The following is a 23,833-nucleotide window of genomic DNA, read 5'->3' on the forward strand; positions in this document are numbered from 1 at the left end:
TCTTCCAAATATCAAATTGGTGCAGTGTGTATTACTGTTTTGCGACCAAATTCTGGTAATTCGGACCCTTCCCCTCTGAGAATGTAAGTGATGGTATTTGTTTAAGAGCAGATAGTGGTTGTATGGACCACTGCCTACTTTTAAAAAGTAAAACTACAGAGTAATTTTTTTTCCTTTTTAAATATATCCTGTTTTCCTTTAAGGAAAACGGGGTGCATAAAATAAAAATAAAAAGATTGCTTTATTAAAAGCAATCACAGAGCAATGACCCCAGCAGGCTACCATCCTTGTGATGGCTAAGATTCCCAGTGGGGTGCAAATTGCGACCTTCCTCACTAATATGAATGAGGTATGTCTATTTCCGACCCGCTAGGAATTGCTAATGAAACTCAAGAGTTTCATACATTAGTAATACCGATTTCCTAAATGCAATTCAGAGAGAATATCAATTAGGAAATCAGTATTCTTAATGGCCCATACTTCTTTGCACTGATGTCTTTCTTTTTCTGTGCCAGAACACAATAATCCAGAGCCCTGCTCCTATTGATGTTGGTTTTCACCAAATTCTCAAATTGGTCAACTTTGGCAGTTATGGGATTTAGCCCCCATAGATGACCAGTTGCAAGCCACGGGTTACCTGTCGAAATCAGATGTTAGTGACTGACTCACGTGATATCTTATTATGGTGCCTCAGCACCTATCATAACTCCATGGCATGTTAGGAGTGTACCTTGATGCACACAAAGGGAATCATGGGCAGATAGGCCAATCTATATGTCGTGGAACACAAGAAACCAGACCAGCCTCATTTTATCCACTTAGATCACCCTAGTCATCATCATCATCAAAATACTTTATTCGATTGTATCTCACAATCATAAAAGCAGATAATACATACAAATAACACCAATCAACAACCACATAAAATAAATAGCTAAAATAAATCAAAACATACGACAATTAACACCATATGATAAATTTCACTATGAGAAACTAAGTCCAGTTATTCTTCTGAAAAACTGTATAAAATCAATAAAACGATGTATTTAAAAAACAGGGACTGTTATCCTGACTAAAAACATATAAAAGTAAAAGCCCTCCATGATTTGCCTAAAAATATAATCTAGCCTTAATTACTGCACATAAATATAAAGCTAGTCCATTACATATTATGATTGATGGAAGGGACAGCAGATAAATAAAAGCTGGGCGGCACTGTTTAAAGTGCATGGAATTTAAAAGTGGAGTCACAAACCCTTTCCTTAAATCAGAGTAAAATTTGCACAAAAAAAACTATATGCACTGTACTTTGGTTTGACACTGAATCACAAGGACATTTTTCCAGAACTGGGGTCCAGTCGTTAGTAAGCGGAAAACTGACGAGACGATGAAATGTCTCTAGTCTTAGACGAGTGAGGACATATCAGTGCCTCAAGTTCAATACGTATTTTAAATATGGTTCCATGCCATCTAATTGCTGCAACAGTTCATTCCTCCTTACACTAGATTTCTTTGACTCAGTGGCCCACCTCGAGTCAGCCAGGTAGGTAAGACAGATGTTTTTCAGATCTTTCCTAGAGAATGTTTCCATTTTTTCTGGAGTGAAGTATAACTCAGTGTGGCCCAGGTCCGTAAGAAAGTTCTTTATATAATTCAGCCATGGAATTTGCAGCGAATGGCTTAATAATTGAGCGTCTTCTATAATGGCCCTGTTCAAGCTAGCAAAATCAGAGGTCCATACTTTATGCCAAAGTAAAATTGGTTGCATGCTTATTAAATCTGTAATGTATGTTACCCCCATTTCTGTATGGCACACTAGGTGTTGAAGTAGATTTTGGCACACTTAAGATGGACTTTAGAAAATCATTTTCGGCTAGCTGTAGGGCACTACATTTCCTATATCCCCAGAGGCCTGCCCCATACAATGCAACAGAAACACATTTTGCGTTATAAATTGCCATCATGTCTTTGGCAATTAGTAGCCCTACCAACCTTTTTGGATTTTTTTTTTTTTACAGCCATAATAGTTTTCGTAAATAGTCATTTCCTAGACCTGATGGCTTGCAGCCAGGTACTTTTATTATCGAACATAATACCTAGATATGGAAAGGTTTCTATGTCATCTAGTTTGACACCCTTTAAAATGGCTTGATATTTTTTTGCAGGTTTTGTCCCACAGGTCATTGAAAAGGTTTTAGAGTGATTGATTCTAAGACCTAAGTCTTCCATGTAATTATCAAAAGTTGTTAAGTCGCTGCAAGGCTACTGGAGTACGTGCCATCAAAACAGCATTGTCTGCATACATAAGTGCTGGAATCTTTCAGAAACCAACTTGTGGAAGATCTCTACAAGCAGTAGATAGAACATCCTCTAATTTATTAAAATATAAAGCGAACAATAGGGGAGCTAGAACACAGCCTTGATGTACCCCCGCTCTATAGGAAAGGCTGAGGTACACTCCCCCTGAGACCCATAACGCACCCTAGCATTAGCTCCAGAGTATAATTCCCTGATGAAATGAACTATTGTAGTATCTACCCCCATATCCAGTAAGATGGACCAATGTTTGCTGTGGATTACACTGTCAAAGGCCTAAGCCAAATCCACAAATATAAGATGTAAAGCTCCTACCTTGGCCTTCGTGTATTTACCAATTATAATATCTAAGTTCAGGGCCTGTTCCACAGTCTCTATCCCATCCCTGAAGCCATATTGTAGGTCCGAAAGCGTATTATTGACTTCCGTCCATACCCGCGACCTATTTAGGACAATGCGACCAGCGATCTTTGCAAGCAGTGAAATTGGTTGATAACATGCTGGATTTTGGCTATCTCCTTTTTAAAATATTGGGACAATAATGGACTCTTCCCAGGTTGGGATAAAGGCTGTGGCACAACAGGCTAGTAGGACCTGTGTCAATAAAGGGCCCCATAGTAAGAAATTGGACCTATAAATATCGATAGGGACTGCATCTTGGCCTGGTGCTTTCCCACTCTTACTGGCGTTGATAGCATTGATGACCTCATTTAAACTGAATGGTGGAGTAATAGGCTGAAAATCCAATCTATGGAAGTTTGAGTCTAGGACTAGATTTTTTGAGGAGTATATTCTGGAAAATAGGTAACCCACTCCTCTTCCGTGTTGGCTATTTCAGTAGTTGGTGACGTTCCATCACACAGGAGGGGGAGTTCACTATCCTCCAAAATTTGGCGTTGTCGTTCTGGAGACTTGCGTCGTGAAGAGAATGCTACGCCTCATTTTTTAAGCTCCGTTTCCTATTTTTTATAGCCTTTCTATACTCATGTCTGAGAGTAGTAATTTAATGTTTATCAGGGTTTTGACTATGTAGGTACTGTTTAAGTCTCTTATGGGCCTGCGTACATTCGGTATCAAACCACCCTTTGTCTCCCTGTGATCTAGATTTGCCCGTGCTTATTGTGAGAGACTGTTTGATTCCAGTAGCGATTGCAGTGAATGCTTTAATATACTCCTGTGATCTGGTATTATCTGAGAGGCAAATTTCAAACTAGTGTATTCACTCAACAGTTGTTTCATAAAACCTATTGGTTCAATCTGTGACCACCGAATAGATTAACCATTCCTTGCGCTCAGTCAAGTTTTCCTTAAATTAAATTTGAAGGCAAGGAAAAGTTGAGGAAGAAACACAAGAAGTGTGACCAAAACTCTTCAAAGCTTTTTTTTAAACATCTTTTTATTATTTTTTGCACAGATATTGACAGTAAGTGTACCATTGCCATAGAAGGATTTAGCTGATCGGTGATAACATATAACATAAACAACAACTTAGGTCTAATTACAATCCACAGTATTCATCTTCTTTAGTGCACAGCTGAGTTACAAATTATAAATAGAACTATGAATATCAGTTTAGACGGAATCCGTTGTTTATTTTCCACCTTTAGTGTGTGTCGGGGTATGATAAACAATAGCGCCTGTAATAATGCATGCTCCAATTGTATATTTGTTACTTCCTTGTGGAATGCATGTGGCCCGTGCAATTCTTCATTGAGTCCGGTTATGACAGTGTGTTATTTCATGTTATATTTAGGGCCCGTCGGTATTTCCCACTTAACCCTGCACGTATAACCCTTGCTGTTTTCTAGGTCAGTATTGGTCTGTTTGCACGTTCACAGTGGGTATATTCTATATGACTATTTCCTGTTTGTGCGGGCCGTGTATGGGATATCCTCTACCCACAGTTTTGTGGTGCTACCGGGTTTCATGATGGACGCTCGTCATTTTTGACCTCCAATTTGGTGACAAATGTTTCCCAGGCATCACACCCAGTGTGCGTCTGACCTTCGTCTAATAACTTACGTAATACTTGTTGTTCTGTGCGTGCCCAGCGTAGTTTCAAAGTACGCCATGTTTTCAAATCTGGCGCTTTGGGGGCTTTCCAGTTCATAGCAATCAACCTTTTGTACATTATAAGTGCTAGGTCTGCAAACCTATGAATATATCTGTGCTTTTTTTCCCCTTATCCTAACTCCCAGTAGACAGGAGCCGGGGTCTAGCGTGAATACAAGGTCTGTTATCTCTGAGATGTCAGCTACTACTTCCCGCCATTCCACCTCCAAGGGACCGCATTCCCAGATCATATGATAAAAATGGGCTGACGGGAAGCCGCAGCGAGGGCAAAGAGGGTCAGCCCCAGGGAACATACGCCTCAGCTGCGCAGGTGAGAGGTATGTCTGGTGTGTATAATTGAATTGGGTGTACCGAAACCTGGGATTTCTTGACACCCTACGGGTGTGGTACAGGGCCTGCGACCACTCTTCAGGTGATAGCTGATTCGGCAGAACAGCATTCCATCGGGTTCTAACATTCTCTAATCCATTTTCGGGGAATCTGTTTAAAACTTTATATAAATTTATTATGACTTTAGTTTGATTGTCATATAACAACATATGGTGTAGCGCGGAGGAGATAGTTGGTTCCCGGTCGCCTGATGACCACGCCTTCTTAATTAAGTGGCATATAGAATAATATGCTATGAATTGCCCTGGTCCCACTGCAGTGAGGTCTTTTATGGATTCAAACGACATTAGTACTCCTTCCTCAAAGCAGTCTCCTACCGTTAATATCCCCACCTCTGCCCAAACTGTAGTAGAGTACTCCTGGGATTTGTCCTAGGGGGATAAGTGGGGAGTATGGGATCCCCAATTGGCCCTTTTGTATATACTGTGTCCAGTATTCATGTGCAGCTGTCATTAATTGATTACCGGAGGCCCCTTTCGCGAAAGTATTCGACAGCCATGTGATCAGCGGCACGCCATGCAGCTGTGTCCTGATCCATGTGGATTCAGCCGATTCGGGTCTGTGTATCCAATTTAGTATCCATTACAATTGCGCAGCAGCAAAGTACAGTTCAAAGTTGGGGGTGCCAAGTCTGCCCTCCCTTAATGGACGATGCAGGGTGGCAAGTGCAACTCGGGTCCTGCCCCCTCCCCATATAAGTCCCAATAATACTGTGTTTAATTCACAGAAGAAACTTTTAGGCACTGCAACCGGCAATGCCGCAAAAAAGTAAAGCAGTCGGGGAAGTAATAGCATGTTCGCTATCGCCACTCTGCCTAGCGGCGACAGTGGCAGTGAGCACCAGGAGCGCAGGGACCCCTTCATAGAGTTCAGCGCACGCCCCAAGTTGCCGTCCCTCAGGTCTCCTAGCTTATGGTAAATATGAACTCCTAGGTATTTGAAGGTGGCAAAGCACCATTTCAAACGTCCCGCTGGTACAGTCTTCCTATTCTCCGTAGGCCATTCAGTCAGTGGGAACACACACGACTTATCCCAGTTCACCATCAGTCCCGATATCCTTCCATACTCCTCCAGTAGGGATATCACCAAAGGCATTGTTTCATACCCCCTTCTCACTTATATCAGTGCATCGTCCGCACATAGCGAGACAATATGACGGGTTCCCTCTCTGAGCACTCCTCACTGCTCCCTCTCCGCACGTAACCTAGACACCAGTGGTTCCATCGCGATGGCGAACAATAAGGGAGACAGTGGGCACCCCTGTCTGGTACCCCTTCCAATAGGAAAGCTGTCGGATACAATGCCTCCTGTTTTCACTCTGGCCCTGGGTTCGGCATACAATGTCTGCACCCAGCGTGTGTAGCTAGGGCCAAACCCCATACTCTGCATAGTTGCAAACAGGTAGTCCTACCCCAATGTGTCAAATGATTTCTCGATGTCCATTGACATTGCCACATTGTCGTGTGCCTCCGACGGAGTGTACCCCATTATACTCAGCAGCCTGCGAATATTCAAAAATTTATTGCGTTTTGGGATGAAGCCATTCTGGTCTTCGTGTATTAAGGTGTGTATTATGGGAGCCAGCCTATTTGCCAGAATTTTGCCCAGAATTTTGCAGTCTAGGTTTAGGAGCGAGAGTGGTCTATATGACTTAACATCTGTAGGGTCACGACCCTGTTTAGGAAGGACCACTATTAGTGCTTCCCTTTGTGTAGGCGGGAGTAACCTGCGGGACCACGCCTCCTCAAACACCGCCAGCAAGTGTGATTTCAAGTGTTTTGAGTAAGTGCTGTAATACTCTATTGGCAAGCCATCTGCTCCCTGTGCTTTGTTCCTGGACATCTCTGCTATGGCCGCCTCCAGCTCTTCCATTGTTAAAGGAACCTCTACTGTCTCTTTATCTGATTGTGACAATTGTGCTAAGGGCTTCCCTCCAAGAAAAGTCCCCAATTGTTGGGTAGTGCATGCTGCCTGTCCCCTATATAAGCCTGTATAATAATCCTCAAACGCTTTATTAATTGCTTCCTGACTGGTGGCCATGGTTCCATCAGCCAGTCGTATAGTCCCTATAGGAGCTTGCTGGTGGTCCTCACGGAGTAGTCATGCAAGCAGTCTCCCTGATCTATCTCCTTCTGTTTGTAAATCACGTTAAGTAGTAGTTGTAATCATGACGGCGAAGCCTTAAATCTGCCTCATTATATTTTGTGCGTATGTTCCTTAGTTCTGTGTATGGTGCCCCGTTTTGTGCCACTCTGACTTCCAAATTTCTCATCTCTTTTTCCAGTTTGGCGACCTCAACATGTAGAGAGCGCCTCACCCCCCAGTTGGCTGATAGACAGTAACCCTGGACAATGACTTTGTGTGCATCTCACTCTATCGCTCTTGTGTCTGTGGAGCCCTTGTTTATTTCCCAGTAGTGTCTTATCGTTGTGCTTAGTTCCTCCCTAAAAGCCTGGTCCTGGAGGGCCTCCCCCTGCAGGCACCAAGTGGGGATCGCAGAGTGTCTCCTTCCCCACCTCAGCGTTAGCATGAGTGGAGAGTGATCAGATAGCGTTTTGGCCAGGTATTCAGTGTCCTTAACTAGAGAACATATGTCAGGAGTACCCCACATAATGTCTATCCTGGTGTATAGCTTGTGGGGTGCTGAGTAGAACGAGTATTCTCGTTGCACTGGGTGACTTATACGCCAGATATTGTGCAGTCTCATGTCTCTCGCCCATGTCAACAGTGGACCAGTAGCGCTCCCATGTGGTAGCCCTCTTGGGGGTAGGATTGATCGATCGAGTATCATATCCGGTGTACTATTAAAATCACCTCCCCACACGGCCGGCGCTTCAGGATTAACTAGCAAGGCTGGTGTCAGTGTGTGCAAAAATTCAGGCAGTGCACTGTTAGGGGCGTAAATCCCTATTATCTTGAGTTGTCTACCATCTAGCTTCCCCTCTATTACCACATATCTGCCCCCTTGATCTATTCTATATGTGTGTTGGACATACGGTACCCCTTGTGCTATCCACACCAATACCCCCCTGGGATAGGCCGAGTATGATGTGCCCATGATCTGTCCTCCCCAACACCCCCTTAATGCTTTCAGATGGGCCTCCAATAGCTGTGTCTCTTGTAGGATGGCAATATGTATCCCCTGGCCCTTAAGGCGGGTATGAATACGTTGTCTTTTGCCCTGCGACGCCATTCCCCGTACGTTCCACGTAATTGTGTTGTATCCATACATAACGTGGTTTGCAATCTGCACCATATGTTGTTGTAGAGTATTTGTGTATGTGTCATGAACTGGGCTACAATTTCGCCCCAGATTATTTCTTTCCGTCTCTTGCTTTCAGTATAGACTAACAGCTGTGCCAAAATATCTCGTCGTTTAAAGAGACCTAATAAACATAAGTAAATACATTCCCACCCACCACTCTCCCCAACGAATCCCCAACACCCATGCTGAACTTGCTTTGTTCTAGCCGCCAACTGTAGAAGCAAAATACACAACACACTTCTAATAAAGAAAAGCTGTACCCATATAGGATACCTTCTGGGGAGGCATATTAACATTAGGAGGTGGCCCTTATAAGGGGCCCCCACCTTTGAACAAAAAAAAAAGTATTTTACACTTGTCGGTGCCCCCGGAGTGCTGGCCTCTCCAACACCATGAGTTCAATATTGTAACTTACTAATATATAAAGTGAGCGAGCTATCCCGCTAATACTTATGTATAGAGGCAGTGTCCTTCTTGTTCTGCCCCTCTGTTCCAGCGCTCCATTGTTCTGCCCCGGAGCCCATTGAGGAATGAGACAGTTCCACCCTTCTCTCTTTTGATCGTCATAATGCATCCGCTGATCTGGGTGTGAGCTTCGGGCCTCTTAGCGCCTCCAATATCGTCGAATCGGAACTAGCTGAATCCGAGTCTGTATGGTCATTTAAATTGGTCTGTAGTGCACCGAAGGGGTTCTGTGTGTGCGCATGGTCGTCTCCTTTAGCACTTTTGCTCTCTGAGCCGCTGCTTGTTTTTCGGAAGGTTGTGTCTTTGAACGTTTCCTGGGTCTCCTCCGTGCTGGTGAAGTGATCCATGCGTCACCATCCCCCGTGCCTTCCTGAGGTTGTGCCAAACCTTTGGCGTGCAACCATGTCCACACATCTTCAGGTGTGGTGAAGATGTGTGTTCGATCGTTTGAGATCACCCTCAATTCAGCAGGGAACATCAGGGCATATTTAATGCTGTGCTCACGAAGGCGTTGTTTGATTTTCATATAGGAATTGCGCTCTCTCTGTACTTCTTGGGTGAAGTTCGGGTAGGCAGTAATAGATGAGCGCTCATATTGAAGAGGGCCTTTGCTGCGGAAGTGTTGCAGTATTGCGTATCTGTCCCTATAATTTAGAAATCTTGCTATCAACGGTCTAGGCTGCATCCCTGGAGCTTGTTGTCTCCCCGGGACTCTGTGTGCTCTTTCCACAGAAAAAAACTTTGATGGGGCACCATGCAGTACTTCTTTGATCAGCCATTGTTCCAAAAATAGTTCTGAGTTTTGTCCTTCCGATCTTTTGGGAAACCCCAAAAAGCAGACATTATTGCGACTGGACCTGCCTTCTGCTTCCTCAACCCGTCGCCATAGGACCTTCACCTCTGAGTCCAAGCGTTGGATTTGTTTCTGATTCTCTATTACTAATGGGTTTAGCCCGCTCAGCGTGTCCTCTACTTTTCCGACTCTTTCCGTCCGATTGCGGTGATCCACCCTTAGCAGATTGAGGTCCTAGGACACTGTGTCAATTCTGTTTTCTAGTGAGGATTTGGTGTCCATTATCGCCTGCAGGATTTTCTCGAATTGAGTCGAGTGGGCTTCCGGCGTGTTTTCTAGGGATAATAGACTAGGCATTGTTTGCTGCTCACCTGGTATTATCGCGGGTGTTGACCGCTCCTGAGCTTTGGCTGCCTTGGATTTCCCTGCCATGTCCGTCGTCCAGTGTCACACCGCCGTGATTTGGGTTAATGTTCCAATGGGAGTTTTGTGCATTAATTTCCCCGGGAGACCTGTTCCTCCAGGCCAGCGTAGAGTCACTCTCTGTGCGGGCCCTCCTGCTTCGCATTAACAAAAGTCTCTGCAATTATGGGGGGGGTTCATAACTCGACAAGCTCCCTGTTGATCTTTTCATTCCCTTCTCTGTTTTTACCAGGTAGCAGCATCAGCCAACGCGAGAGCCAATATTCCCGTCAGACTGTCCACTTGTGTGTTTAGTTTGTGGCGTTGGGGGGAGCAGTGTCCCAGTTCAAAGAACAAATCCCGCTTTTCGGCACCTATGAGGGCCCATCCATCTAAATCTACCAGCCCGACACTTCCACTCTGGGCCCCTGGTTTAGGCGCATGTGTCTCCGGCAATCTCCCCACTCCTAACGAGGGATGAGGGGTGTGGAAGAAAAAGGTTTCCTATTCTGCCGTTTCTTTTATTTTTTTCCCCCTGGTGGGTGTCACTGTGGGGTTCTGTCTGGCGCTGCTTCGCCCCTTCAGAAAGCATGGGGGGGGAGGTTGAGGGGGAGGGGAGGAAGAGGCCCACTAAATTTTATCAGCCCCTCCACCTTCAACCCCCCCCCCCTCCCCCCCCTCCACACCCAATCGAGGTCCACTCGTACCTGCTCCGCAGACACTAGGAGCCGCCGAAGTCTGTTATCCCAGCGTCTTCAGTGGGCGCTGTTCTGCCGATCCACCAGTCGGCAAGGCCTCCCTTGGACAGGAAACCCACTTAGGACACGCCGGCCGCACCTCGGCGGTTCTTCACTCCCCGGGTGAGTTCTTGCGGGCCTCCGTAGGGCCACGACCACAGGTCCAGCTCCTCCAGGAACGCCGAGAGGTATTTGTCGAAGGGTGGGGAGGGGTGGGAAGAGGAGGGGGGGAAAAGGCAGGGCCACTCTGCTTGTGTCCGACCCCCACCGTCCACTCACCGCGCCCCGCCGCAGTCGGCCGACCCCGATTGTCCTGGGCACCGCCGATCTTCTGGGTCCGCCCCTCGGCCTTCCTCACAACACGAGGTCCCGGACTCAGCCGCCAGTAAGGCCACACAAGTCCCGTGAAGCCGCCGGGACACGCTCGCCTCACAGCGATACTTTACCGCTCCTCCGCCAGCACCACTAGGGCTCAGTTGGTGCGCGCCTGCTTTTGAAAACACCTCCGGGGCGCCGAGTAGGATTTATTGGTGGGCCCGGGACAGAGCCTACGTTTCAGGCACCTGTTGCGGCCACCATCTTGGCCACCCCCCCAACTCTTCAAAGCCTATCTGCTAGTGATATAGGGGAGGTCACACAGTTGATGTTCATGTCACTCTAACCTGATTTCAGTCTCTGGGTGACCCAGTGCTGCATTTGAAGCCCATGAGACCAGCGCTCCATGGGCCCTCATCTACTCTGCAGTAAGTTGCCGCCTTGAATTAAGCCAACCTACATATTTTCAAGTATATTCCTACTGTTACTGCTGCACTTTCTGGTCCTATGGATCTGTCCCTGCCTACAGTTGGTCTTGTGCTTCCCTGGCACAGACTTTTCTTTTCTGGTTGGTCTTCAGTCTTCCTGTTACACCTATGATTTTGGCAGATCACCCCAATGTTTTGTCTAAAGATGTGATGATTTGCACAACAGAGGGGGGCTAGAACTGGTACTGGAGTTGGCGGTAGGAGTAGGATGATTCACTTTGCTCTTTTTGGAGATCAGGAAGTACTGAGGCCAGAGACCAGTTTTAAGATCCCTCAGATAAGAGAAGTTGAAAATGTTGACACTTGCTCAGGTTGTGCTGGTCTTGGACTCCTGGTACTGGATGGTGTCCCAGAACCTCTAGGGTACCTACTTTCATGCATTGGTCCTGCAGTCCCAATTGAAGCATCTCTGCTTTGTGTTGGGGTCGGTCCACTACCAAATTCTGTCCTGCCCCCTGAGATTGGGAAGCCATCTGGACCAGATGGAGGGAAGAAGTCTCTGCTCTCAAATGGAACATTGCTGTCATATAAATATTCCAAATGTTTTAGCCTTTTGGCTGGCCTTAAATGCCTTTATACCTTTCATCAAGGGCCATGTGGATGAGGTGCTCACAGAAGACATGCAATAATCAACGTAGAGTGATTTCTCTTGAACTCTGGAGGCTTAGCTGCTTTGGTGATGGCTAGCACATAATGAGATTTCCCTGTCTATTGATCACCTGACAGGATCACTCAGTTAGGGCAGACAAACTTTATGGTTTTATACTGCTACCTACGAGTAGAATAGTCTATTCTGAAGGGCACACTCTGCCTGCTTGTGCTGTAAATCTATTACAAAAAAGTGATGGATGGGAGGTTTCAATTAATCTCAGCCTCTGGTAGTTACTCAGGCAGCATCCCACACCATTGTTAATTTGCACACCATGCCACCTCTGTTTGGACTCTGCTGTTTGCATCAGTCTTGACCCTGCTCCTATGGGAACAGTCCAGCCCAAACTGCCAAGCCATGCCTGAACAGGCACACAGGCAACCCAGGACCAGTTTTGCTTTAGTTAGGGTTCATTAGCCAGGTATAGCTTGGCTCCAGTGACATTGTGCATGGTACTCCGTTTGGGCATAACCGTTCACTTAGGGCAACATAATAAAGCTCACAAAAAAGTGATGGATGGAATGCTTAAATTATTCACAGCCACTAATAATTATTCTGGGCCACATGCCAGTCCATCTTTATTTTGCAGTCCATTCCACCTCAGCTTGGACCCAGCTATATGCAAATCAGTCTTGACCCTGCTCCAGTGGGAACAGTCCAGCCCGATCTGCCAAGCCTGGACCTCTGAATCGTAACACTCCATATCCCTGGGCGTGAAACAGTCTGTTGATTAAACTAATGTCAGTGCTCAAGTGTGGAGCCTTTGGGCAGCTTTCTGTCATCATGTCTATAGACACGATGGCGACCACAGGCACGACCTGTCAGCATCTAGGAGCAATTACAGACGTAACAGCTCCCAGGTGCAGTCTGACATCTTGGCAAATTCACAAGGTGGTTAGAAGCAGTATCCATTGAAAGAATATTACCAAAGGTAAGTGCCTTATCCAGTTCACCTTTTTACAACTCTGAAACGTCCCATAACTCATACAGTGATTAAACCTATTGAGTTTTGCTTCTTTGCACAATGTTTACCAACATGCTGAAAGTCTCTGACATTGACTTTAGCTCTGAACTCTGGCTCCCCCTCTCCCTTGTACATTCTGTATTTGCATATTGGGTCAGTGGTACACTGCCTGGTACAGGCTGTATTTCTAAATGTATTGCTTAAAGCTGTATTTTATATCTGTAATATAATTTGTTGATATTCTGAATTTTTCCTTTTAAGCTCTTTACAGAATATGGGCGTTTGGCCATGGATGAGATCTTCCTGAAGCCTTTCCAGGTATAAACTTTGTAATATTGACTGTAGTACCTTGTCAGATTATGTTGTGTTCACTGTCAACATTCTATGTCGTTTTGTGTCCGCTCTCATACCTGACCATTAACATCTTGCACATTGCGAATTGCTTTGCAGGTTAGATCTCTAGTAGCTGGTTTATTGTTTGTCGCTTAACCCCGAAATAAATCACATGTAAGGACCTACATAGCTGGATTCTCTATGAAACATTAGAACATTCGAAAGTTGGCAGCTCCATTGAAAACAATGGAGTGCTGCGGGCTTTTACTGGCCGGTAAAAGCCCGCAGCGCCAACATTCCAATGTTCGCTTTGTTCACAGCAACAGCTGTGAACAAGGCCTCACTGAGCCCGAGGGGATTTTAATCCCCTCTGGCTCCGTGAGCAATTTGTTTTTTTAATAGAACATTCTGCCCTGAGTGGCAGAATGTTCTAATAGCCTTAGAACCCGCCGTAGCGTGCTCTACCGGCTAATAAAGGCCCTTTCCATAGCAACTATGTTCCATCAGTGTCCTCCCTCTGAGATTACACAATAATGAGGCCATTGTGTTTGTGTCCACTTTTCTTGAAAATCATTATTACCTGAGCACTTTTGTAGCACCTTTGCACATGGGGTGCTAAAAGCTGGATCCTGTGTGACCCATCTTTTCACAAGAGTATTAAACCTGGGTTCCTAAGTATCCACCTGTCTTCTCCATAAGGAAAAGAACTGTGTCCTTCTCCATCATGGAATATTCTCCCATTAATATCCTAAGACACCCTACTCCTACAATTGTGGAGGTTTCAGGATCATCTTTAGAATTGTAATAAATTCCTTATCACACTCATTCCGAGTGACCAAAACAACCTGATTCCATTGTGGTCCCTCGGTTGCCTAAAATACATCCAGGTGCTGCCTCAACTTCCTTTGTTCCTCGGATCAAAAAGCTGCTCCAGCCCTTGATGCCTTCACTACAAGGTGTCAGCTGTCTGCTACATCGTTTCAAGCCAATGAGCTCACCCGAGGAAAATATCAAGGTTCTCTATTTAAAACCACCTGTACACAGACCTGTCATGAAGGTGGTCAGTGACGGACTTTTATTCTCTAACCAAATTGTGAATGTGGCTTTGAATGTTTCAATTCTCGCTGCACATGGATTTTGTCATGTGGTGTCGATAGGAAGTTCATCATCGATGTAACGGACAAGTTTGAGGCAGGAGACATAGTAAAAGCTTAAGATTGTTTTTACGGGAGATGCTTTTATTTGGGCCACAGGCAGACAAAAAATTCGGTTGTACGACATCCAGTAATCTAGCATGTAATGCAGCAAAATGCAGAGAAAATGTGGTGCAACTCTTTTGCTAAGAACGCAGAGAATTGCAGATTCATTACAGCAACAGTTTAATAGTCAACAGGATCTCAGAAATTCTCAAGGGAAAGCTGCATAATGAGGTCTGCAGTACATCTTTCAGTGGTCCTGGCGCCACAGCAGCTAAAGAATGCCTCTGCCCCCTTGGACTCTGAAATATAGCATAACCTTAAAACAAGGTTAAAGACTGAATATAGACTAAATACCCATATTTAGTTTGAATCTTTTATTATTCCAACAAATGTTTTTCTAACAAAATTAGATAATTCACATTACAATCATAATAGTGTATAGTTTATAATTTGAGACTAAATGTCAACTGCCATGGCTTTTCTGTTTCCCTCATTCACATATTATTAAAGGTCTTTCGCGATGGTAGATATCTGCCTGCTTTATTTCCAAGTTTATTTGGAACGTTTCTTCATTTCAGTTAATTTATGGGTATAAGGCGAGCTAGCTGTGTCTTTGATTAAAAAAGGACCTCAGTTTAGGCCATAATTTTAAGATGGCTGGTTCTTTGTATTCTTCCTCTTATTAGGTCAATCGTCTCCATTTAAAGGAGGGCATTGGCACAACTTTCTGTGACCCTTTACTAGCTGGTAATAACCACACTTTAAGTATGTTTCGAAATGTTCACTGGAAAAAGGATTTTTTGTTTTAAAATTGTATTTATGCTTTTTACATTAGAATAAATAAAATTAACATTATGACTTACATGTTGACATAGTACAAAACATGGACTTTGGTGATACATACATACAATACACTAATTATTCAGCTGAGGGATCCTTACCCTCTTCGTTCTCCCCCTGAGTTACTACCATCTGTTCTGGGGTCATCCACAACTATTCTTCCAAATCATCGGCCAAGTTATCATATTTGCAGACCATTTTCGTAAATATTTCCTCTGCAATGGCTCATTCCATCATATATTTCCCCCAAGCTATTGTCTGTGGCCCATGTGACCTGAGCCATCGCATGACTATTCGTGTCTTTACCAGTACCTACCTAATAACACTTCCCTTTGGGTGGCGGCACGACCTTGAGCAAACAGTGTCAGACAGACACAAGCAATAGGCAAACCAGTTACTTTGCACAATTTATCAACAGACTGCCAGTAAATATGTAACAGTGCCCAGTTCAGATGCTCTGGTTAGATAAATTCTGACTAATTTTAAGGGACTGTAACAGGTTTGTTACAAGAAGTTAAAATGTGTGCGCTGAAACCTAGCAATGCTAGAGGTTGTTTTTATGTGCTCACAAGCCTGCTACCACTTTGTGTCTGTTACTGGAAGTGTGACATTACCATTCGATTTTTGACGGGCTGACAAATCCGGTTTCTGCCTTTCAGCCTTCAGTGCCCTATAAACATGGCCACTGGAATATTGTAATTGTGTGGCCACAGTGTTTTTTGAATAGTTTTGAATTTGGCAGATTATCCATCATCTGCTAAATAATCTGCAGTTTTTAACAAAAAATGGTTTCTACCGCAAACTGTTTAAAAGTTACTAAAAATGCAGCAACACGTTGCCGCACAGTGAAAAGTTTTTTGCAAAGGTTTACTGGCCATCTTTTCTGTGGCTTAATACTATATTTAGGTGCTAGGCTGGTGCCCATGCAATGCAACCTATACCCAGACAGTCTTAACAAATGTAAAAATGAGTAATAAATAAGTAATGCTATCTGAAATTGTGCCACATAATTTGCATTTTTTGCCACTTAATTGGCCCAGTCCTGCAGCATAGTTTGCTCATCGCATGCTGAATAACTCCAGTGGCCCTGCCTGTCAAATCTAGATACCCATGTGTAGCAGGACCTGACTCCAAAATTATTGTTAAGGTCTCAGACATTTTAGGGGGGGGGGGGGGGGGGGTGGGGGAGTAGCAGAAAATCCCAGCCACATGTCTCTCAGTCTCTTGCTTCTGACTTGTCCTGCTTCCAGCCCAAACTAGTCCTTTGCCTCTGTAAATGGCAGGAGACAGTGTACATGAAATAGATCCCCCCCATGTTATATATCTCCCCTCTTGCCATTGCGCCATAGATGTAGCCATTGAATCTCCAGCGTCCTATAAAAGGGGAGACATACAAGCACTTTGCGCATCATGTCGCCCCATATCTCACCAGTATGTCTCATTATGTATAAGAATTGTGGCTGCAGTCCCCTCCCCATAATTATCATCATTGTTAGTGCATTGTTGCCATTAACACCCATTTATTAGTCTCTCCTCCCAGTCATCTCTCTGATCACACCATCTTGTTGCATGCTGAATCTGTGCCGCAAAATAATATAGCTCTAAGACAGGGAACCCTAGTCTCTGCTTATTTAAGGGTTTTAAGTTCACTCCACTGGGTTTACTAGCCCCTATCTGCGATATCAGCTTAGAGTCAAGTTCTTTGAAGGTAGCTTACTCTGGCGATGATGAAGACAATGCGGTAATAACACCATCTTTGCCAATGCAACACGTCTGACTGTTGACACTGGGAATGTTACAAAAAGCCATGTTTTTTCCAGTCCTTCTGGGATCCTACCCATGCTATTTGCACATTGCATCTCCTTTTTGTATGAAATCTGTACTCCAAGGTATCTAAACTGTTGTACTATCCATCTCAGCCCAATATTCGGAAGATCAGCTATGGTAATATTCACTACTTTCCCCAAGGGAAGGCAGTGACTAGGCATCATTAATGTGCAGTCCTGTTGCGTTACCAAACCTCTGTATTCGGCCATCAGCAGGGGCATCGACGAATGCTAGTCCCATAAATAAATCAGTATATCATCTGCTTACATAGAAACAACATGCGCCTCATGTTCTGTCTCTGTTCCCAAGCTGTGCATTACCGGAGCCTATTGGTTAGGACCGTGCATACTTATTTAAGGATGGAAGCTCACACGTTCTGAACAATAGCCTGCTTTAACTGTAGCGCATGGTTTCTGCTAAGCGGCCTTGACATTGTTCCACTAAGCCATCCTTCCCCTTTCTTTCCAGGACAGATTATATTTAAGCAAATGGCTCTATTTTCATTGACCTTCTGAAAAGCGAGACGCATCTTGTATACATAATACAAATAGAAATTTTTTCTGTAGTAAATCTGAGTAGACTGCGCTAAGTCGTGCTAACTAACGCAACTTAATTAATTATTAATTTCTAATAAATTAAAACTCGTTCACAATGACAAATTTACCATTCATGCTGTTCGGCATTTAATGAGGTTGAAAATAAAGCATGTTCGGACTATTCAATGCTTTACAATTTTAATGTCATTTTTCTTTTGCCATAAGATGAATATGCACATAAAAATCCATGTTCTTGTTCGTAACTTGTATTTTTTTCTTCTAGCCTTTATTTAGAGATTGGTCTCCCAGTGCTTTTGACAATAGACTAAATTTCATTACGTAAAAGTTGGCCTTTTGTTGGCGCTGACTACGCTATTAATGGCCTTCCCTTTCTCTGCAGTTGGGGATGCTTGCTATTTTCCTCAGTGTGTATTACCTCTTACTATAGTTCTTCTTCTTAGGTAGCTTGTTTAAATTCATAAAAACCTCTTCTCTTACTAGAGATAGGATCAGAATTCGAGGCCTGTCCTCTCTCAACTGTCAAAAGGCATGATCTAAGGTCATCTCTCTGTTTTATTGTAGCCTGGGGGAGGCTCCCATTGAATGACTTTAACAGTAAAGTACATTTTGTTCTTTGGTATAGAAATTTGCTGCTTGGACGGCCCGTATTCTTCCTTCAGTTTCTTAACTTTTTCTAAATACTAGTGAATAAATATTAAAATCTCTTGTCGTTTGCTGTTATTCAGACAAAAAGAGGAATAACGTGTATGTGTAAGAGTGCCGTTGGATAGACATAAAAAAAAAAGGTTTATCTCTCTTACAAAAGTGTTCCAGGATCACGTCAAGGGGTACGAGTATTCATTATCTATGAATTTAACGAAGGTAGCCATGGCATAGCATTAGGATTACAAACACAGAACTTTTCCTTTGCTTTTGTTATTTACTTATTTTTTCGTTGGTATAAAAGTGAAAATAACATGCAGGTCTAACCATCGTCACTAAACAGAGAAAAATAAAATACAATCATGTAGAAAGTGTATTAGCAGTAGTATGATAATTAATCCAATGTCTGTAAAAATACAGACTAACCGTTGTCTTGGAGGTAAATGAGAGAACTCCAAACCCGTAGTAATCTATAGTGAAATGCAGTCAGGCTCAGAGAACCTTTTTCGATATTGTAATTATTAAATAGAATGCTGTAACACTCTGAGACCAATAGGCAAACTTTGGGAAGCTAAGCATGTTACAATTAAATATATAGGCAAATGATCCCTCTTTCCATGAGCCAGACTTTTTATGTAGACTATCATAATTATTGTGCATAGTCATGCTGAACTATGGGCTTTGTCACAGATCTAAGGTTTTCAGTATGGGCACCAAATTTAGGTAGTCGGATCCCAGCTCCAGGGCCCTCTAAATCTGCACAGAAGCCTCATTGAATTGATATGCGAGACCTAGCCTTTTAGGAGTGCTTTGGCATTGATCTGTGAAAAGGCCTAAAAGGTGGTGCAAGGTAAATTATGAGATACTAGATGGTGTCCTTCACGCTCCCATGCATAGAAGTAAACAAAACATACTTCCAAAAATACGTATCAACCATGCGTTTATTTCTGAGTGTGATGTGTTCTCCAGTTTCTTGTTTAAAATACGATACATAGTTTAAAATTTGAATAAAATATTAACGTTCAAAATATAGAGGTCTTGCCATTCTTAAATTAGACAATTAAAAAAAAAAGTAGTGAACATTTAAGTGATTACAGGTCTACCTTCTCCCTTTATAGCTCTCCTACCTGCCCCAAATAAATCTATCAATCTATCATAATCATCCTAGAAAGAAGCACATACAGTAAGATTTTGTTACCTGTAACTTGAATTTCAGTGTTTGATTTTCCTGTGAGAACAAATAACTAAATCTGAGACTGTTTTCTGTCTGTTGGCAGCTGTAACAGATGTGGTCTGTGATCCTTTTGTCACTAAAAGGTCTGCAACTTTTACTTTGTACTGTCAGCTTTCTAGGCTGTTTTCTGTAACTCACTACTACTTAGCACATCATTATTTTTTCATCCACTGTATCTCTCACTCTTAAGGACCCCTTTAGCTTGGTACTTTTACTTATTTTACTTAATCATTCCCATATGTTTGTGTTTTTGTTTTCCACTGCAGACACTGATGTTCCTGGTTCGAGATTGGAGCTTTCCTTATGAATATGGCTATGGATTGGCCGGAGGGCAGCCCTTCTTGGAGAAGAGACTACGGGTAAAGCCTCTGCATCAAACCTAGGAAATAAGCATGCACACAGTTCTTGAAGAGTATGCGTCTCTTACCTTTAAATCCTGTTATCAGGGAAGTTGATATGACAGGCCGTTTTATGCTCTGCTACTAGGATCTGGAATGCCCATCCAGATCCCCCAAGCTTATTTATTTATGCTGTTTTATATAGTGCAAACAAAACCCAGAGGCGTTATGAGTACTTTACGCCAACAAAGTTACAAATAAAATGTGGAAAGTTACCAAAAAAAGAAACAATAGTATTCCAGTTGAACAACAAAGTAATAAATTGAATGCCAATATAGAGTCATTTATACAGTTAGAGGTAAAAAACATATATAATATGCCCAGAAGCAGAAATCGGACAAGGGACAATAAGGGTCATACTGGAACACAACAACCTGTGAGAGGTGTTATCAAATTCCAGTAAAATAAAAGTATCTTTGAAGGAATAGAAGGTTCAGGTTTTTCAGGTAACGAGTGAGGTAGATGTGTGTAAAATTGTGGGTTGAGTTAGTTTGGTTGAGATCAGGGAATTCCTGACAGAACTGGCAGTCCGTTAGAAAGACTGCCATAAGTCGATCCATCTTGAAAGTTAGTTCTTCAAGAAGTGTATCAGAGCTGCGAAGGGATCTGAGACCCCTTGAACTTTTCTATTCAAGTTCAAGTATTGGGGGACGGAGACAATCTGGTTCTGTAGCAAATAGTGCATATCTAAGCAATAGTGCTTTCAGGGGAATTAGGTTGATTGTAGCAGGAGCGGTCAGAAATGAGTTACTATAGTGTGGTCCTGACACCAGTGATTGAATTGACATCTTGAGGTATTGTTCTGATTATGAATTGACGAACCCCCATGGTAGCCTCAGGCTCATGACCATCGCAATGATCTGTGTGTGCAGGTTAATCTGCATGCCTAGAAGAAGCCAGGGGAGTAAAGGCCAGATGTATGTAGAACTGGTCTCAATTTGGGACCAGCATTTTGGCAACTAGTGTGCTGTTTTTCAAACCGACCTATTTTCTAGTAGGTCAGTTTACAAAATACTGATTCCTAGTGGGTCGCATTTTGAACCTACGTCATGATATTAATGAGGTAGGTTGCAAATTGTGACCCACTAGGAATCACAGCTTTCACAGGGATGGTGGCCTGTTGGGTTCAGTGGACCCCCATGTCTGTGATTTCTTTTAAATAAAGCTATCATTTTTTGTATGTATCCTATTTTTCTTATAGGAAAATGGGATGCTTTTAAAAAAAATTTTACTACATTTTTTTTTAGGAGTAAGCAGTGACCATGGGGCTACAGCCTACTGTGTTTTTTTAAAAACATTCACAAAGGAGAAGGTTTCCCATGGGGACTCCTTCCCTTTTTTTGAATGCCTTACCATTACCTTTCGGAAGTCGGTAAAGTCATGTTTTGAGACTAGATTTCAATCGTATTCATACATACCAATGATTCCGGAATTGGAAGGGAAGCCCAGAACACGTCCCTTTAAAATAATTAATCTGTTTTTGGTCACAAAAATGCATTGCAATTCAGTAACTTATCAAATCACATTTTTTGGTTTATACACATCAAAAGGGCTTTTTTGCATTTGTGAATGGCCCAATTCTGCGAATCAGGCAGATTGCGACCGAAAAAAAGCTTTGCACATTTGAAGCTAAGAACTGTAAAATAAGCCCAGTTTGCAATCTAATATTCTTAGTGATTCAGTCCATGTTTGGACTCCAAACATTGATTGTGATGAGGAATAGGGAGAAATGTAGTCTATGGATGCTGGAGTTTCAGATGATGTAGCATCATCCAGCTTTGAACTCTTTGAAGGGTTTGCACAAGCAGTGAGAAGTCTGGTTGGCAGAAAAGCTAAAACTGAGTATCATCAGCATATTGATGATATAAGATTCCAGAGTTCTTCAGTAGGTTGCTGTAGTGTTCAATACAGAGGTAGAAAAGATATTGGGCCATGACTGAGCCTGTTTAGACCCTCTTGGGTAGTAGAGAAACAATGTTCAGTTTTTATGTGCTGGTCCCAGATGTGAAGCGAAAAAGAGTCCTCTCATTACTAGGACCTCGATTTGCATCTATTCCTGAATGTTCTTGAGGAGCACAGTATTGTTCACTGTGTTTAATGCAACGGTTACATTAAGAAAACAAGTCTCCAGAGTGCATTGTTGATTGCTTGTTGTTATGTTGATTCTTTGCTACTTCCTTTATTGAAATACGACTACCATTCGTCCAAGAAAATAAGTTATCACTGATATGTTTTGTGAGTTGTGTTGCCACATAACTTCCATTGACTTTGGCCAGAAAAGGAAGACATAAGTATGGCGATAGTTGTTTAAATCCTCTTGGACAGGTGACAGTTTCTTCCACAGATGAGTAACATGGCTTATTTTGAGGGAGTCAAGTAGCGCCTTGTGCAAGAGAGATGTTCCCCAAGTCTGTTCAGTAAGGTGAAACGTGCTAAGACAAATCTTTGACAATGACCCCTGGAATAGAGTCTAAGAAATGGTTAGATGATTTATTTTTTCATGATGGTACTCAGTTGGTCAATTTAAGATACAGTGTGAAAATTCAGCCATTTATCCTCAAATTTGATGATTAGAGCGAAGGAGGTGTAGCAGTGAAACTCATTGGAATACTATCTCCATAATCGGATGCTGGATGAATAGGTAAGAGTTAGGAGTAATGCACAACATAAAATTCTTGTAAAGGACTGCAATGTCTCCACCGCAGTGGCCTTTGTAATCACAGTGCATAATTGAGGTGTCATAGGGGAGGGGTGATGCATAATATTTTGAAAAGGTTTGTTAAACCATGTTTCCTTAAGCACTAATATGTTGAAATTGTATTTGTTGCTCATGTCAGCAGTTTCAAGTCTGTGCTTAACGTTTGAGGGACATCTGTGCAGTATACTCCAAATGTCTTTTCCTTCACTATAATATGAGGAGATTCTAATGGCTCTAGATGGAGCTGGACATGGTTACTTCATACTACTTTTCGGTTGGATTGAGTTTTCTTTAAGGCTTATTGTCAAAGACAGTCACGACCATCATGTTATGTTCTTGTTCAGAGATGTGGAAGCTATAGTCCAATGTGGGTCCCCAGTGGATAATGTTGAGTCAGAGATGTAGGGATTACATGTGTAAAGTAGGAGATGTAAATCACCCGATAAGAACGGGAGAGGATTCTGTTCGCTGGGGGTTCATGATTATTGCTAGGGCTCGTTACCAAGATAGGCACCATCGGTGGGTTAGGTGATAATAGCTTTCTGGGTGAAATTAATGCTGATTGTAAGTTGTGAATTGAGTATTCATATTGGATATATATATATGTTCGATGGCATGTGTAGCTGCAGATACACATGTTATGCATATCTCTTCCGACATCTAGTGTTGGGCTGGGAGAGTTACAAGTTGTTTTTCTTCAAAGAAGTCTTTTCGGAATTATGGGATCGAGTGACTCCTCCTCTCGGTTCCATAGCGCATGGGCATCGACTCCATTGTTAGATTGTTTTCTTTCCGCGTTCGTGTTTGGATGTGTTTCCTATCACTCAGAGATTTTGATTCAGAAAACTGCAGAAAACCTTCTTACTTGTCGATATTGTTTTGATCGCGTTTCCTATCTAGCATCGAACCGGTAGAACCGTCGGAACCTTCATTTTTTCTGCCCTTCCGGGTGTGTGCGCTCGACTCAGGCCTATTTAGGCCGACCGTGTGGAAAGCCTGATGGATCGGACTCCATTCCATTCTGCCCTCAGTGCCACGCGTAGTACCCCTGTACAGACCAGCACTTGGTTTGTAATTTTTGTCTTTCTCCAGACCATCGGGAGGAAGATTGGGAGGTCTGTCGATCATTTCGATCAACGTAGACCCTACGAGATCGCAGAACCCAAAGACTCGAAATGGGATCCAAAAGCAGTGAACATCTCGACATCATGGAGGAAGAGCAGGCGCAGACAGCAGTCTCCATCCGAG

At 43.1% G+C, this 23,833-nt stretch overlaps 1 protein-coding gene across 4 annotated transcripts in view; it reads left to right on the forward strand.

Annotated features, from left to right (window-relative positions):
- The window catches only part of ATL3 (atlastin GTPase 3), a 259,411-nt gene that overhangs the window by 169,828 nt on the left and 65,750 nt on the right, over positions 1-23,833 (forward strand). For all 4 annotated transcript variants that reach the window (XM_069208040.1, XM_069208037.1, XM_069208038.1 and 1 more), the window contains 2 exons: positions 13,119-13,175; positions 19,756-19,848. In XM_069208040.1, the coding sequence (XP_069064141.1) occupies positions 13,119-13,175; positions 19,756-19,848 (150 nt within the window). The remainder of the gene's footprint in view (positions 1-13,118; positions 13,176-19,755; positions 19,849-23,833) is intronic.

This window comes from Pleurodeles waltl, chromosome 9 (assembly GCF_031143425.1).
Source record: "Pleurodeles waltl isolate 20211129_DDA chromosome 9, aPleWal1.hap1.20221129, whole genome shotgun sequence".
In the NCBI taxonomy this organism is placed as follows: Eukaryota; Metazoa; Chordata; class Amphibia; order Caudata; family Salamandridae; genus Pleurodeles; species Pleurodeles waltl.